Source organism: Metopolophium dirhodum, chromosome 8, assembly GCF_019925205.1.
Source record: "Metopolophium dirhodum isolate CAU chromosome 8, ASM1992520v1, whole genome shotgun sequence".
In the NCBI taxonomy this organism is placed as follows: Eukaryota; Metazoa; Arthropoda; class Insecta; order Hemiptera; family Aphididae; genus Metopolophium; species Metopolophium dirhodum.
This window is the reverse complement of record NC_083567.1, coordinates 6,683,074-6,703,367: the sequence shown is the minus strand read 5'-3', so window position 1 is coordinate 6,703,367 and position 20,294 is coordinate 6,683,074. Positions and strand designations below refer to the sequence as shown.

Here is a 20,294-nt window from a genome sequence, read left to right as displayed (position 1 = left end):
CAAATTGTTTTTCGAATCAATATGTATATTCGATAATAGATCGTGGGACGAAACAATCGCGTGTGGCCATATGAAAATACACCCCACCTGAGCGTGCAATAATATTCTACCTATATACCTGAAATCTGAATAATTACATATTATTGTTCATAGGTTATAGGTACCTGTATAGGTAGTGATTACATTTTGCACCCGACGCCCAAACAGCAGTCTGTAGGCATCTATTCCAGCATGTGTGATTGTTTTGACTAAATTACATAACTCGGGCACGCTCGAAGAACCGTGGTATAGTAATATAGTAGGTATATATAGTTAGATATACTAGGAGGTACCAGCTATTATACCCATAAGTCATAACACATATAATATTATTATACTATGTGTGCTCACATAACGAACGCGTAAAATATCGAGGTGATTGTTGCCGGTGTTTAAGACGACGGATAATCGTATACACTATATACACAATCGTTGGTAATTATATGCGTTCATAATTATAATATATTATACAGGGTGATTCTTTTAACTGTAAACACTCATTCCTTGAAAACTATTAACGTTCTTGGAAACATTTTTTGAACGTAATAATTTTTTAAGTTTTTATTTTTAAACGACAACGTACAGTTTCTCATTCCGATGAAAAATATTTTTCTGAGAATTTTGAACTATTAGCTAAGTAGTTAAAAGTATTTAAAGTTTCAATAAGTGAAGTATGTAATAGATCGACGTTTTTCGGGCTACATGGATTTGAAAATAATCCGGTACCTACCGAACAGGCAGTATAGAATAGTACAGTACATATTACATCTACAACAGGCAACACTGCTTCTCTTATCTAAACTAAAATAATTACGAATGGAGTGAAAAATATTTTCAAAAACTAATATTAATTTTTTTGAGATTCAAGTGTTTACTGCAGTATAAATATACTCACCTGTATATTATGATATTGTGTGTAATATGCGTACCCGTGTGTTAAAGATGCGAAAAATAAAACTATCTAGAAAACGACTATATTATAGTCTATAGTTATAATAGGCATTATAGCCTACAGGTACACGCTACACAGGGAAATAATAATAATATGCATAATATACTGCAGATATTGACGTAACAAATTAGATCGAAAATGAATCAATTGTAAGATCTAATTTCTGTACGCACTCTAACCGAAACGGTCTGCTGGTTTTTCCACGTTTTTTAAATAACATCATAAACGATTTAAATAGATAAATGAGTATGTATTATATGATGACATATACGATTAACTAGACCTCGCGGAGAAAGTATCTGAAAATTAGTATTGCTGTGTGTGTGTTTTAAAAAAAATTACAATATGCGATATCCTTGGCAATTGCGACTGACTTTTAAATTATTATGCTGATGTATTCATTACAAATTCAGTTCGCTTGGTATATTGATTTGCAGTATAAGACACACGTATATATTGTAATGTATAAGTTAACGTTAAAAATAACTATAATATTATAGATACGTATAGGACTCGGTTTCATAACTGGTTATAAAATGACATGTGTAGTTGTTATACTTGTATACACTTCGTTATATTTTCGTCTATTTCTTTTAAAAATATTTTTTTCAAATCCACGCGTCGCCATGACGGAATATGCCTGCTTAATTAAAAACAATTTCGGGTTCAATTAATAATGAATAATAAATACGGTCACTCGTAAAATAAGCGATCTAGAAGAAAATAACTATTGAAACATTAATTGTGTAATAATATTTAATAATACCTTCATAATATTATACTTATATTTTTACTAAATACAATGTGACATTGCATATGAAGTACAGTAATTGTATTATATAATTTAAAAATACATTAATGTATCATCATAATTTGTATTCTTGCAAATGTATTTAATGAGCTTGATTTCACTATCATACACAATACGCATTTTAAATTAAAAAATAACTAAAATCTACGCATTAAATCAAATTTTTGACGAAACTGTATGTAAAAAAACAGACGATAAAAATACCAATTATTTTTGTAAACTTTGACGCTACGTTTTTTTAATATAAAATATAGATATACTTGATATTTATTTTTTTAACTTAGTAATATACTAATATGTACGATGTACCTATATTTAATCATACGCTTATTTATTCTAACTATGTACCTATGTTTGTATTTTGTATAAACACTATTATAATATTTACCGATAAATATTTAAACATAAACATACAGCTAATTAATGGTTATTATATAAAAATAAATTCATTGCATCTTACGCATTATGTAATAGGTAGTATGTATTATACGAGTATAATATGTATTCGCCAAATATTTGTTGAATACATACAAGTATAATAATCAATGTATAACTATGGTTACTACCTACCAATTTTAATGAAATATTACTTGACCTAAATCGAAAATATAAATAAACATTTTTCGATTTAAACATAATTATTTATTTATAAATCTATATACTGTTTATAATTGTCGTGCGTGGCTAATACAATAAATAATTTTAATTATCGTCAATAAAATTATTATTTATCATAAATCACACAATATGCACGTAAAATAATTGTGAATTCAAAATCACCTATCTGGTTTAGTGTGTTCTAAAATTGTACTGTAATCCCTTTTCCAACATCCCGTTTCGACATAATTTTCAAATGCAACTCGTACAAATCCATTATTTTCTCATTCGTTTTTGATATGATACCTATTTGATTATAAAATATAGAAAACAAAATGTAGGTACGATTTTTTTTACTTTTAGTAGTGAGTGGTGATCGATAAAAATATCACATTTAAATCACGCGCTTATTATCCCTATAGGAATTCCTTATTAGGTATAAATTCTTATGACTAAACTTTTTTTGGTGTAACATTATTTTATTTTGCATTTACAAAAAGTTTAAATGTTAAATGGCTATTATAAAAATGTGAACATGTGTTTTTAATGCCAAACAAGATTTTTTTAATTTGTTGGTTCGTTGTGTGGTAGGGATTGGTTTAATATATAGACGTACCTATACTGCGGTACGATTAAAATTCATCGCATCTAGTCTATAAACTCAAAACTACAGCATAATATAGTTTCGTCAACAAACATCGTTCATTAATGTCATGTTGTTGTGTGTACGTTTTCAGTATTTGGACTTTGACAATTTACCGGACACGAATTTCTCATGCGACGGCAAAGTCATCGGAGGTTATTACGCAGACGTGGAGACCGGCTGTCAGATGTTCCATGTTTGCACCATTGGCCAAAAAGGTAAGAGGGAAATATAAACAAAAACAAAACCCAACCCAATTCGATTTTTCGCTTCGCAGAGACAACTTTCTTCCGACACGCGAGTCGGCCGGCTATTGCAGCCGCCACTAGGTTGTATAACCGGAGCAATCCAGTTATCGTGATTTACATAAAAAAAAAAAAAAACCTCCACATGGATTTAGTCAGCGTTATTATACCTGCAACTCTGGCTGCCGCAGAAGTTTATGTTATATTTTTGCTCGTATTATATGAATATATCTATTATTATATGCGTTTTACATGCACCTATATAATCCTCTATAGGTATATAATATGTATATTATGTTGCATATGGGTGTACCTACCTGAGATCGCATATAATATATATATATTTATCAGTATAGGGCGCGGGCACTGCAGGGTAATACGATATAATATTATATACGTATCATGTATGCATATATGTTATAATAATATTGTTTATAAACTGCGAGCACATATTATAATACCATAGGTACACGTGTATACGCAATCCCCCATCGGCTGCATCTCTATAAAATTATAGTAGGTAGGTATAATATTATGGCCTATAGGTGTAAAACGATAAAAACAGATATACATAATATTATACTATCAAACAGGGTGTATCGCTCGAATGTGTGAGATATTCAAACGTGATTTCAATGTGTAAAATCGTCAGATGTTCCCGATACACCCTGTAGGTATATAATAATAATATAACGTCCACGGCGACGTCAACTGCACAATCATATACGTCTCGATAAAAAGCTCCGCTACTGAATATCAGCGATGAGCTCTTACACCACACGTGTATCTACACAGTCTCTCCGTGTCTAATGGATAGTATCTTCTTTCATACGCGTACACATGAGGTAGATACCCATGTATATATAATATATTATATATAGGTATCGTAGGTATATACCGCGTGCGTTTCGTTTGCAATGTGTTTGCATGCAACACATTCCGCGGTTCGTACACAATGGCTGGTATAAAACAACTATAACACTCGCTATTTAATATTATTATTATTATTATTATTGTATTATACTCTCATAATGATATTACGCAATTCCGTGCATTTTATCCGCGAAAAGCACTAAATACGCGTGTATCAGCGCCGCCGTTTTTCCGCGCTCGTGTGTAAGTGTATGTGTGTATATTATTATATACCTAGATATAGTACCTATATGCCTACACCGACGGCGACGGTCGAAAAGGTCACGGGTATACTTAGGTACGTTAAAATGCTAAACACTATCGCTGTACATTTTATATATATATAGTGTTTGTCATCTAATAACACACGATCGAGTCGTATATACCTATGCTGTTTCTTAAATCGCGCTACGTACGATTTCTGACTCGGGAGTGATTTACGGCACATAATGTATTATATCGTTATGTGTGGCATGTGTGTACACATTACACTCAATAATAATACCATACAACACGCATTAGGTGTACCTAACTTGTAAAATGGTTTTATTTAAATGCTCGGAAAAGTATAGATTAAAAAAATGTGCCAGTTTAATTCAATTTGAATACCTATGGCAATATAATATAATATTATATATAAATATTATGACATTGCAATGTATATTATAATGTTTCTGAGGAATCTTAACGATACATTTTCGTCGTAATATTTTGCTATGAATCGCTTCGCTATATACGCAAAAGTAACTAGTCAAAATGTTGACGATTAATGTATAGGTAGTAAATACCTAGCTGTTTCGAAAGGTATTGAATATTAATTACTCTAGTATGACATCGTTAACTATCATTTTAGGTAAGCATTAAGGACGTAAATGGCTTCATTGCGTAACTGTATCAAAACAATGCGGAAATCTGTGAGTAAAGTGCTTTCGATATACATTTAACAAATAGTCCAAGTAAACACACCACTCAATTTCTTATAAATATATATGGCGTTCAATTCTCGTATTTAGACAATAACTGCCTATTGTACGACATTCGTTTTGCAAATATGAAAATTTCAATGAAATAATTTACATATTTATATGATATTTTCAAATCCACTCAATTATAAACTATTATAAACTATTTAAATTTCTCGTCATAAAATAAATGTTTAAGTCACTAAATAAAATACAAAATAGTTTATTTAGATGTTAAAATGTTTAAGTATATAATATATTTATTTATATTTTTAATATACCTATCGTTATTGTATATGTTAGGATATAAACTATAAATGTTTATCATCATTACTATTTTTATTTAAATGTTAACAATCAACATTTTGAATTAGGAAGATCATCATAATTAATGATAGTTCTTAGCACCTATATAACCTACCAAGTACCAATATAATTCATAATGCTTGTGTAAAATATCTTGTTCATAAAAAAAGGTACACCATTGACTATTAAGCGGTTTGCTTAAGCAGCTAGACAAGTAATAGGTATTATAAAAAATCCCGATACCAATACCGACATAAATCATTTGAAAAATGGAAGTTACAATATATTATATGGGTTAGGTACATACGTACTTAAGCTCTCAGAATAATATTGCAATATAATTTAAAGTATGTAGGTATAACTATTATACAGTAGACGATGAGGAAGTATTATTGCGTTTAGCGTTTTAAAATGAAAACCGTAAGTATTGGATAATTATTAATCACTAAAAAAAATGTCGAAATATAAATCGTAACAGCCGAGTTTTGAACCAGTTTTTAATTAAATAAAGAAAAAAACCACATTTTGTTTGGAGCTATAATATAGTTAATTGCACTATATAGTGACCGTTGAGGGGCTTTTCGTTTTTTCACTCTCGATACATACGTTATACGTATATAATATATATATTATTATATATAATCTTACGTAGTTACCTATACAATCTATATTATATGCCTAAAGTGTGCAGCGAGTCAACCGCCTTATACGGTGTTTTGTCAGTTGTAGCTCGTCGACCCGAAGCATTTTGATAATAATTAATCACAAAGTAGGCTAAACATGGATTGTGGGAGTGAAATGCGAAAAAATAAATAATAATAATAAACCGTATTATATCTACAAACATAATAATAATATAATATAATCACGCCGGCGCACGCCAGTCGATGGACCAGTTTTGCGACCCACCATCGGGACATATTATAAATTACAGACATTCTTAACAAGGTTATAACAACGACCATTGGACCGGGCGAGTTGCATAACCCCGCGAGACCTGCACGCCATTACGCCGCGGTATCGAGTCTTATAGGTATTATAGCACCAATATATATACGGCACAAGCGCTGCTTTATAATAATATATAACATTATGTACCTATATAATATTATAATGTTATAAGCTCACGACTCCCCCGGCAAAGTCCAAATAACCGCCGACGTAGGTATATAATATATTAATATTGTTATGCGTGTTATTTATAATTACTGCCCGAGTTAAAAATGTATAATATAATAATATATTATTCAAATAATAATTATTAGCGTATACCCCCGCGATACGGTTCATGTGGCGCAACAGGTAGCACGGATATCCCCGCGTAACAACGTGGCGGACCACTGCTACTGCTGAAATGTGTGTTAACCAGAATGTATATTTCCACGTATAACAGGTTACATCGGCCATAACTGGGGCTCGAACTTTAACGCTCCACGTACTTGTATGTTATGCATTTATGCACTAAAAAAAAAAGAAGGAAAATATACGCTTGTTATTGTTTTTTATTCACTGGTTTGCGGGTTTTTAAAGTGAAAACTGCAAGTTTGTTTTAAATATATATTGAGTTTTAATAATAGATGATTTCCAAAATTTTCACATTAACAATCAATTTACTGAAGTTACGTACATTACAAATACATTTTGGTTAAGTATAAAATTGTCGGTCATGATTAAGATCGATTAAAATCGATTAAAATCTCAAATCGATGCTCTATTGTTTTTAATCGACATATTATTTGCTACCCTATATATACATTTTTAAAGATGTGCTGACAGCTTTTGATATCTTATTCGTATGTCATGAAACTAATTTATAACTTCACTTACGATTCATAAAAAAAAAAAAAACATTATTATGGATACCAAATTTGATAAAGTTCCTAGGCTCCTAGCAATAACATGCGTTTATAATGTCATACACACTTTGTGTTGATTTCTTGAAGTAGTTTTTATCAGTAATATACGAATATACGATACGATTATCATATGGATAGGTGTGAACAATATATTTGTCATAAATTATCCACTGCCCACATATGCGTTAAAATGTAATTGCACTGAACCATATACAATATAATATACGACTAACTAGGTATTAATTTATATAACTTTACGTTCGGACTGGTCGGAATTCATAAGAATTCATGATCTCGTCACACACAACCGCTATTTAAGGGGTTTATTATAGGCAATTTTAATGCAATTTTTAGAAGAATGTTTAATATTTTATAAGTGCTCCCATGTCAGTACCAACACGCCTGACAAACTATTACGGATACCTACATTATTTCCGGTACATTTCAAAATGTTCACATTATTTTCACTATTTTGTGTATACACGGAAAAAAATGTTTACTGTGATGTTTTTTTTTTTCGATATTAATATGTAATTTGTAATAAAAAAATGAAAAAAAAATGAATTCATACGCATAAATAGTTTAAATTGTCTTTGAGTTATCAAAAAAAAAAAAAAACTACTCTTTTGTATGTGTATGGTAAAAATTTGGTAAAGTAATTGTGAATACGGTCCCCGTAAGTTTGTTCCACGCAAAACCTTTTTCATAGATAAATATCTTGGGTGGTGTGGCGTCATTTTTAAATAAAATGATGGTATTGCGTATATGGAAAGTACAATGTATATTGTATTGTATTCTATTATATGTGAAGGATATGGTTCGCGGACCACAAGAGGATAATATTATTATATTTTGTTAAGTACGAATAATTGCTCTGATCTGATATTAATTTAATCCATATTTTTAACTAATGATTAGTTAGTAACTATTAGCATTGAGTACCTATATTATATACTCAATGCTATTAGTTACACATATACCCATAGAGTCCATGGCATAAACCATAGTAAAAACTCTAAACGTGTATTTACATTTCAAACAACCAAATAGTATGTAATATGAATACATCATATTATATGATATTAAAGTATTATACATAATATTTTGGGAATAAAATATTATTATATTATAGTATTTCATTTATAATTAAATATAAAATTAACCCAGATGAAATAATTATTTAATTTATTAGTTTGAGTAATGCAATTTATTAAGTATTGTTATACTTCTATACATGAATAGGTTAATGCATTACTATAATTATTTTTCAGCAAATGAAATACAAATAATGATAATTTATTAATAAAATATATTTCAGAAAATGATTTATATTCAAAAAACGGCATTGTGCCATTGTCACAATGACTGACAATAATAATTTCTGTGATATACTGGTACACGATAAAAAAATTATTTAAATATTTCAATAATTAATGTGAGAGTGTGACAATAGCATAGGACATAAGAAATATGGACACATTCTGCCACACAATATAACAACGCCCTTGTAATAAGGGCGTTGCCGTTATTGATAAATTACAAGTATAAATAATACAGTAAAGCATAATAATATTATTATAATCGGGGAATGGATTTACTAGCTTACTATTTGCATATAATTTTCATAAAATGCTAAGACATATGTATAGTAGTCAGCAAAATCCTATCATATTTGTGCAATTTTCCATCGACTACTTATCTATTTTGTTTTTATCGTTTGCAGTTTGTAGCATTGAGTAATTACTTTATGTTTTATAGTCACAACAAATATTTTGTATCATCTGGTAGGTATCTTCTAAGAATTATCTATTTTTGTTTTTTTTGTTTTTTTGTAACTTAAAGCATATTTTACGATTATAAATCACATGTATACATACATTTTCAAGTGTTATGGAATGCTATCTTCGAAATAATAATTATATCGGACAAATATTTTAGTAAATTCTGAATTCTTCAATTTGAAGTATTATCATTGCTAGATAATTGATATAAATAAATAATAACTTTTTAGGATTGACTTTTCTATAAGTACTGTGTAGTGTGTACCCATAATTATTATTCTGAATACCCAGTATACAGGTAGGTACTATACACTATAGTCTATAGTTTATAATACTACCTAGATATAGTTGTGCCTACACACTTCAAAAAATTCATTTTATGGTATTTAGTGTATATTAAGTGCAAAATATTTTAGTCTTATATATAATAAAAATGAATTATGATAGGTATAAATTATAATATAAGTATTTATATTATAATCATTATTAATTGTTAATAAAGTTTTAAATACAATAATTTTAGATTCTGAGTGAAACGATGAATGTATTGATTTTACAATGATGTGTGTTTTTTTTTTTATTTTTTTTTTATTTTTTTTTTTATTTTTTTTTATTTTTTTTTTATTTTTTTTTTTATTTTTTTATTTTTGTGTCTGTGTACACGATAAGTAGTCGAAATAATGCTTCGATTTTCGACTTCAGTATCTTGTTCGATGGGAAAGTGAATATCGTTGGTGCATTGGGGAGGTCAAAATTTTAATTTCCCAGTAGTTTTCAAAAGCGATGTGAAAAACAAAAGAAAAATTAAGGAAAAACGGGAATTTTTACGCAAAATCGATTTTTAACAAAATCGATTTTGGTTATTGGTATAACTCTAAAACAAATGACCGTAGATGCATGAAATTTTCACTGGTTGTTTATATTTGCATTTTCTATACACAATACAATTTTGAAAATAATTTGACTTTTTTTGAACTGTTTACGGACATTGTCAGTTTTCAGTTTTTTTAAATTTTTTTTCTATAAATATCAATAAAATTTTATTTGTTGGGTAAAAAAGCTTGAAAATTTAATAGAAGGCTCCTAGGTTATTGTTTCAAAGGCAGATGAAAAAAATTAAAAATCCTTAGTCACAGTTCTTTTTTATACACGTTTAAAGTTCAAATCTTGAAAAAATACGGAAAAATCACGAAAATTTGCAAATTATTTTGAGTTAGAAATTCATAAAAAATTTTCTTTTTAAATCTAAGATTTTAAAATCTAATACAAGATTCCTCATAAGTTTGTCTAACTTTATCAAAAAAAAAATTTCTACAAGAAAGTCAAATTAAATTTTTATGAGCGTTTTAAATTCATATTTTTACAACATTAGATATTCACTCGATTTCTCATGTACCGATTTCCTTATTTTCTTGTAATTCAAAAACGAATAACTGTAGATACATGAAAATTTCACTGAATGTTTATATTAGCATTTCCTATACACCATACAATTTTGAAAATATTTTGACACTTTTTGAGCTGTTTACGGGCATTTTCAGTTTTCAATTTTTTTAGTTTTTTTTTCTATAAATATCAATAAAGTTTTATCTGTTGGGCCAAAAAGTGTAAAAATTTAATACAAGACTCCTGATATATTTTTACAATAGCAGTTGAAAAATATTGAAAATACATAGGCACAGTTTTTTTTTATAAGCATTTAAAGATCAAATTTGGACAGAATTTATCAAAATCTCGAAAATTATCAACCATTGTAATTAATAAATTATAAAATGTTCAGTTTTTATAGCTAAGGATTGAAAATTTAAAACAAGATTCCATGTAAATAGATAATTCGGTTACCAAAAAATCTAAAAAATACACAAGCACAGTTTATTTGTATAGTCATTTTAAGTTCAAATTTGGACGAAATTACATAAAAACCTAGAATAACTATTTTAGTTATTTTGTTGTGATTGTATAATATTATTCGTGGGCACTTGAAACTTCTAATTTGTAATATTTTCATCGATATATTATGATGATAGTATCACGGTTTGTTGTTGATGTATAACGCGTTATATGTACCTAATGGATATTGTGATATGATTAATTTGGAATTTATTATAGGTCAATTTTTTTTTTAATACCATAGATAAGTGTATAATATGTCTTATACCTAGACTGACATATCGTCTCCACTCAGAATCGTTTTTCTTATACAATGATATATCATTGAATTCAAATTTAATACCATCCATTATACAGTGACCCACTTGTAACCTACAGTACAGCAGAGCGACATCCACTTGCCCACCTTTTTTCAGTATGTTTTCACAATTCTATTAAACCTATATTATTTAATAATTTATTGTTCTTCAACTATAAATTACATCGCTGTAATATTTATTGTTCTAAATTATTTATTACAACCCAGCTGTTGTCAACATTACTTTCTCATTAAAAATGACCTATATAATATGTAATATGTGTAAAAGAAATAAAATGGTAAAAATCGCAAATCTTAAAATATGAAAATATAATGCTATTATGTTACTTTCCAATATTATAGATTCGTACACATTTTAACCTACAGAAAGTATTTTGTGATTTCTACATTTGAACTTCAACTGTAGTTATGATGATCGAGAGATTATTATACGTATCTATCTCTATAATCACGCCTTTGAGTTAGTTAAATAAGTTTCGTATAATCGTATTATATAACGCATCTCTCTAAGAACCTTATATATTTATATCGATTGTAAACCAGACACGATAGTTCAGTACTTTATAAACACATGTTTTACCAGACATTTCTTAGCTATATTCAGGAGCATTGTTAGCAATTTTTAAAAACTTTATATTAAATCACTTTTAGAAATCATCTCCGTTATTTTAAAGTGATTTAGAAAATAATAACCCTACAAAGATTTTAAATTTTCACTGTATCATACACAAAAATAATAATTCATAGACGAGATACAATTTTCATTTCGCAATTTATTATTTTATTATTTTATCGTTTAACTGTACTTACAGTACACTGCTCGTACAATACGTTTTGTAATCCAAGGTACCTATTAGATAACCATATTTTTCAAAACTATGATTTTTATGTTAACTCGACTGCTTACTCGTAAGTAAGTTTATACTCTTCTGTAATCCATGTACTGTATTGTCTTTAGGTATTCGGTTACCACTTAGCTAGTGTGTATAAAACCTACACAATACACTATTACACTAGGTACTATTATAATCATAAAAAAAAAAAAAAAATGGAAATGAAAATGAAAATGAAAATAACAACCAGGTGATATCGTATTGTCGAACGATCTTCGTAAATTAGTTTCTTATTACTACCAACCCGATCGGATATTATTATATATTATTATAAACCACGAATGCTGCAGCACAATATTATAATATACGATCGGCACGAGCAATAAAAATAACACGCTTTCAATACTAAATAAGTCGGCCGATTATAAAACGACGTAAGTAATGTGTATTATAATAATATTACCTATATAATATGTTATATGAATAATATAATATTATTATAATGGCTGGTTGTAGCCGAACGCATTAACCAGTATATAAGTATAGGTACTGTTTAAACTGGGTACGATACTATTACAACGGTGGTAATGTTATATAGTAAACAATAAGAGCAATAAAATATGGCTTGCACACATTAACTATGTATATTATACAAAATCACGTTTTTGGTCATAATATAACACCTGATACCTATGTAAATTACTATATACACTGGATAGTATTATGAATTCCTGAGTAAACATTAACACCAGGTGCTGTCGTTATAATTTATAATTGTGTCCGAATATCCTAGGATCTACATTATTATAGACTACAGTCGACAATTATGACAATTTCGCCGATTTTGAATTTTCAGAATTCTTGCAAATTCTAATTCATACGTAAATATACGACATTATAACTATTACCTACTTACTTACTAGAAATAACAGATTCAATAGTTTTTTTCGACTGTAAACCAAAATATGGGGGAATTATATAAAATAACAGTTTTGAAAATACACTAAAGACTCAATTATGTACAAAAAAGTGATAAAAACAAAATTATAGTTATACATGTTAAAAAAATGGTGAATTCTTAAAATACTACCCACTTACAATGTTAATGAAAACAATTTTTTTTTAGCTAAATTAGGTTACTTTGTATTAATGTATTAGTGCCATAATTTCCATAGAGCCTTTATTTTGATTAAAGTTGACCATTTGACCCATTAAAATTATTTTAAATTTGTATATAGGTTAATATCTGTATTGAATATGCATCACATTTTACAAGAAATATCGACAGTCAATTGAAACGTAATATAAAAATATTTTTGAAATAATCATATTATCTACTAACCAATGTATTGGATCTGTCTGTAATATGAGCCAGAGTTGGTGTATTCTTTCATTTTTGAGAAAAAAAAAAAAAAAAAAAACGGTATTTTTTGTTTTAAACTAAAATAAATTGTTTGAGTTTTAAACAGTTTATTTAAAATAACTAAATTTTAATTTAATAATATGTAATATACTTATACGCCAATATGTCGTGTACTATAGGATATGTTTCACTGTTTATTTATTACCTATTTTAAATTTTAAAAGTATTTTAAATATTTTCTGAATGGATGTTTTATGTGGACATTATATTATGATTATATTAACTATTAAATAAAAAAAATTTAACTTTGGTAATTTATTCAATAAAATTAATATAAAAGATGGTAATAGATATAATTATTTAATACTTAACCTTTTCTTCTGAATGATATCTAATATTATATATTATTAATAATAAACCAAAATAAAAACACAATATTCACTTGTATTTTACACTGTTTTAAAAATAACAACCCTGAGTATGGCTTATTAGATTATTTTAAGAAAATACAACTTAATTAGCCCTTTATAGTCTTAGAGTATAAAATATTTAACAAAATATCATAACATGTCCGAATAGCCGTACTAAAAATAGTATTAGTAGAAGTTATCTGTATCAGATTTTTTCCTTTTTACCCAGCAAAGTATAACTAACTGGATATATGACACTCAGCTGAGGGTGAAGATAAATTTATAATAGCAACAAATATTTTTACAATTTTGCCGTCTTACGCTATATCATTTAATATGGTTGAATATTGAGAATGTTGGAATTGAAAAGCTTTAATAGCTGCAAAAGAATCTGAAGTGACATTGGTAGTATATATTATAATTTTATGCAAAATACCATGAGTACCGGTACTTTAAGTATAATATTCACATACTACGATTCTCCCGTTTGTATAGGTATTAGCGGCGGTGGTATAATATAAATCAAAATAATTTAATAAGTTCATTTCATTTCAATTTCTCATATTTGTTTAGTAGACCATACTTTTTGTACTTCCAATACTACCCGATTTGGATTGTACTCCCCTTAAGTTATAATAAGACATGCAACGTGTAAAGTATAGATATAATTTGATAATGCATTAATTTGCATTCTGCAGTGACCATATATGGGGTACCTATATAGTTAGATGACAAAAGTCGATCGTCATAAAAAAGATATATTTTTCAAAATAAAAATAAGTACTGTTGCTAAATTAGAGAAACTTTATATTTCAATCACTAATAATAAAGTAACTTTTCTGCACATTTTGGTCTTGTACTAAGTCGGGAACTTAAACTTTTTAGATAAAATACAAAAAATATAAAACAACACAAAATGGTTGGTTTCATTCTTATCTCTAATAATATTTAGAAATGATTCGAAACAAGCCGAATAAAACACATTTATCACTTCAATACTATTGAGTTTAATTGGATTTTATGCTGTAAATAAGTCTTACACATTATTCAATGTTACTAAATGAACGGAATTTAAATACCTTTATCATTAAAAATGTTAAATATTATATAATCTCATGCGAAAAAAAAATGCAATTACGTGTATTATACAATATCCAATCGTAATAATATTATATTATATGTTTTAATACTTTTTACACACTCAGATTTGATTTTAATACATTTTTTTGTTTATTCTAGCTGAAATCACCGATATCAAATTCTTATGTCTAAACGGGACGGTATTCGATCAGGAGACCAGGGTATGCGAACGTTTGGACGAAGTAGATTGCAGCAGGAGTGAAAGTTTCTTCGATCTTAACTTGGAACTGTACGGAAACAACGGAGCGGGCTATGGGTAAATAATTGCAGTTTATTACTGCAATAAACGAATCTAACATAAATATATATAACATACTATATAACATAAATGAGGTGCGCACAGAAACAAAGTCGTATATAAGTGCGAGTGAATATTTTTTAATGAAAGATTGTTTAATAGAGCTTAAATATTCGAAGGTATATAATTATTATCGTACGAAAAATATTTTGGGTCCGTTCGAAAATCTGTACAACAGGTTTGAGGTTGCGTTTTTTATTATAATAATACCGCGATAAAATTATCATACAAGTTGTCTGCGAGAATAAGTTGTTTGCCCTGGTCGTTTTTACTATTTTGTTTGCTACTTTATCAATAAAATAAATGAAATATTATCCAACAATGTAATATCATATGCCCACTGGGTATTAAAATATGTGTATAATACATATAGGCGATAGGTGGTACGTTGAAATGAGCCATATAAATGTGCTATATTACATATTATTATATAATTATAAAATAAAATATATACATAGTATACACATGTTAGATGTATTTACTTGATGAGATGATTTTCATAAATATTAATACAAATAATAATTATAGTATAGAATAGTGTTATTTAAATTTTACAATTTTTTATTTTAAACCTGTAATTATTGTATTCAATAAGCAATAATATTGAAAACTTTCAAAATATGACTTGTACTAAGTACCTAGTATAATTTGGTATGTCACATGTATTAATCAATGTTCGTCATTTTGACACAACATGTATTTCAACATCATATAATAAGTAATTACTTAGTGTACCAAACACTTTTTAAGAAATAATAATAATAATTTAAAATAAAAATAATATTTATTTACACAATATTATACATATAGTCGTGAAACACTACTATATTATTTATCCAGTTAATTTAATTGATTATTTTTGTAAATCTAAATAGATAATATATTATCTATAAGTGTGGCATTATGAATAGTAAATAATTAATGAACTATTAATTAAGTCTCATAAAGAAAAATAATTACTAATAACGAAACATACATACATTACACACACATACAAAAATAGTATGTAACTTAATTCTAAATATTTTGATCCCCAACTAATAAGCTGTTTAAAATGTATTATATTTCTGATACCTTAATGCTTTATAAAAACTAATCTTTAAATAATTAATTGTAGTTTATTAGTAATTTACAAAAAAAATATCGATTTAGTTCTTTGATATCGTATATTCTTGAAAAGAAATGAAAAAATTAAGTAAATCAAAACGAAAATTGACTGGAATGAAGCTGAAAAGGTCAAAATCTCAAAAGCCCACATTCCACTCGATTATTATATTAAATTATATTATATTATATTACCTCCTTTACATATTTATGTGACGAATTCTTGCAGGATTGCACCGGAAGAACCGCCGGAACAGGAACCAGTGCAGTGTAACGTGGACGAAGAAGAGTGTTCCGGGACGCCCGACTACTTCGACGAGGAAATGACCACGGTCGCGGGGCCAGTAGGCGCGCTGGCAGCCACCGTGGCGGTCACTGCCGCGACGACGACCACCACGACGACCACGAGCACCACCACGACGACGCCGCGGACAACCACGACAAGCGCGGCCACGAGCACCAAGCGTCCGTCGCAGCCGATAGCCATGACGAGCACGCCGAAACCGACGCAGCAGCCGGCCGTCTCGTATCCTACAAATTCGCCGGAAACGATAGCGGCCCTGATAGCACTGCACAACGCGTTCCAGGAGAGCCTCAAGGAACGGGAACACGGACCCGGGCCCAAAGGGCAGCAGTCCCATCACAGGTACCATCCACCATCGCCGCCGCCACCTCAACAACAGCAGCCCAAACCATTTACGGTATCCAACTTTCAACCACCCCGGCACTTCCCGTCCAAGGTGCCGCAGCAGCATCTGCAACAGCAGCAGCAGCAACTGCAACAGCAACTGCAACAGCAACAGCATCAGCAACATCATCTACAACATCAACAGCAGCAGCAGCAGCCACCACCACCACCGTACCGACATCAGCAGCAGCATCTGCAACAGTCCCAACAACAGCAGCAGCAGCAGCAGCATCCGGTTCTGTTGTCGTCTGAGCGGTTCGGAAACCAAAACTTCCGGCACGGCTTCCAGTTGCAAAACGGACCGCCGCCGCCGCCACCCGTGGACGAATCGCCGCCTCCGTCATCGTACCAACAGCAGCAGTACAATGGAGACGGTGCACAGTACGACGGTAACTACGACGAAACGGTCGCGGCCGTCGGACTGGGCGACGAAGAGGACGTGGACGACGAAGAGTCTCGGAGGAACTTTGCTCGCGAAGCTCCCGAATCTTCGGTCTCGGTTTCAGTGCAGGTCAGCTCGTCGTCGACTAAAAACAGTGCCATCAACCAGCAGCAACAGCAACAGCAGCGGCCAACGCAGGTGGCTCCCGTCGCCGCTGCAGAGTCTGCGACGCCGTCCGCGACCACGACGACAACCACGGCGGCCACGGCCACGGCGGCCGATCGGCCGTTCACGGACAAGCCGTCACTGCCGCAGCCTCCTCCTGCGGACGACGCCGACCCGAACGGTGGAGATCTATACGAGGACGAGTACGAAGAGTTGGAAGGCGACGAAGAGTTCTTCAAGGACGTGCCAAAACTGGGTCAAGACAGGAGACGGAGATACGCAGTGGGCGGCGCCGGACGAGCGTAGTGATATGATTATGATAATAATAATATTATCGTTATCGTTTCCAACCGTACGACGCGGGAACGGCCGCCAAAGCCACCGCGAGACGATCGAACGCAGTTCAAAATGTTTTTGCTCAATAGTTTTGCGTCTGTTGTTATGATCACGACTATACTATACGCGAATACGGCCATTTTTTTCTCTTCTCGTCGTCGTTCGTATAATATTCTTTTACGCCGACGTTCCTGAATCCTACTGCTCCTCCTCCTCCTCATCGTCTCTCTCTGAAACCCTCACTTCCTACTCCACCTCGTCCTATCCACGAATAAGGAAAATGTAAAAGTGATTTTTTTTTGTTTATTTTTTTACTTACATATTTTATGTATATTATTTTTTTTACAATTACGCTAATGACAATTATAATATTATTATTATCAATTATTATTTTTGCAATAATTCTGTAATGTAAAAGAATATGTCCCTTGCTATTCCTTTAACTGTCGTGTATAATCAGGGCTCGGGACTATTAGCACTCGCGTGTGTGGTATTTTTTTTGTCACGGTTACGTTTTGAATGCAATATTTTTCTAGACACATATGTTTCATCGAACCAGTAGTATTAATTATTTATCATCATTTTAAATACCTAAATGTTTATAGATTTTACAGAAAAATTAAGTTTGAGGTGAAGCGTACTACGTATTTAAGTGATATATTTTTAAAAAAGCGCTCAAGTCCCGACCCATGATTATAATATTACGATATCATACTGCTAACGTCTATCGTGAGCGATATTGTTTTTTCTCTTTTTTTTATGCGGGAGGGGAGGAACGATTTAATTTTGTATACCATTGTATAAATTAATAATATAAATCATATTGTACGAATGAAAATATACATGTTTCTTTTACACCCAACGCATACGGATATTAAAATAAAAGAATATATATTTATATAAAATATGTAATATTATTCCGAGTTAACCAAGTATAATATTTAGGAATGTTACACACGTCGTACGCATATAACAATATAGTATTATATTGTAATTTTTTTACGCTTGAAAACATAACAATATCATATAATATATATGTTATCGATGATTATTAATTTTGTGTTTTTCCTCACATATGATGGGTAATCTAGACTGATATATGTTATTATTATTGTATACTCGGATTATTGTGTTTAGTCTTATGAAAAGCGTATAATATACAATATTAAAATTGCTTAATCATTTTTAGTATATAACATTATACTTTTATATTTATTTCCACCTATGTCTATATATCTTTGTTATTGTCCATAATATTTTGTACGCACATGATCGGATCGAAAAAATGCCAACGATTTCCATTTAGTGGAGTACCAACCATGAGATCAGCGTAATCATATATTTAATGGGAAATTATTAGTGTAATATTGTTATACAAACATAAACCACATAAATTATAATATAATATTATTTATGTTGAATTACATTGAAACCATCAGTGAAGTAAAAGCGTCATTATTGGGCTGTGCATTTTTCGCTAAGCGATTTTAAGTATTGAGCCAATTAACATAATATTATAATAGTTTTTGTTTAATTTTTGAATTCTTGAAATACACTCGCCATCGGATAAACTAAATTATTTACCTAATAATAGATTATTAAAAAAAATATTAAATGGTATAATAATTTTACAATATTGTATTATACATAATACTTACAATTGTATTAACTAGTTTAGGTATTAAATACAATGGTTTAAAAATAAATTGTATACATTTTTGTTCCAATTAATTTAATTTCTCACGAAATGCATTAATTATGCATCGCCGATTGTTAGAAGCTATACTTGTATATTATTGGCGCTTGGTGTTATAGTAGTGCAAATTTATGAATTTCAAAATCTTTTGAAAACTCCAACACATTTTTACTATTCAAACAACTATAGTATATTTATACACAACAACCGTAAACCCTACTGACATAGGTATCATAAATTTTATTTGGACAAACTAACTCTAGGATTAACGTTAGTAAGAATTACATTAGTTATACAATTTAAACAAATAAACTTCAATAATTTATTGATGTATAAAATAAAAATAAAATTTTACTAGGAAAAGAAGTATTTAAAAAAATTAAATAATTAATCATAGGTACCCTACTCGATACTCCATAACTAAAATGATAATCAAAAATGTATTTTATTTTTATTAGTTAAAATGTATATATTTTAAATTATTACCTATTATTTATAATATAATATTGACCCATAATAATAGATAGGTATAGGTTACAAATTATTATTAATTATATATATTTATT

At 29.7% G+C, this 20,294-nt stretch overlaps 1 protein-coding gene across 1 annotated transcript in view; it reads left to right on the top strand.

The window, feature by feature from the left end:
• The window catches only part of LOC132950344 (ras guanine nucleotide exchange factor B-like), a 63,826-nt gene extending 44,596 nt beyond the window's left edge, over nucleotides 1–19,230 (top strand). Inside the window, exons 4-6 of the mRNA XM_061021757.1 lie at nucleotides 3,137–3,260; nucleotides 15,159–15,315; nucleotides 16,691–19,230. Coding sequence (XP_060877740.1) covers nucleotides 3,137–3,260; nucleotides 15,159–15,315; nucleotides 16,691–18,002 — 1,593 coding nt within the window. The 3' untranslated portion in view covers nucleotides 18,003–19,230. The remainder of the gene's footprint in view (nucleotides 1–3,136; nucleotides 3,261–15,158; nucleotides 15,316–16,690) is intronic.
• Nucleotides 19,231–20,294: the final 1,064 nt, after the last annotated feature.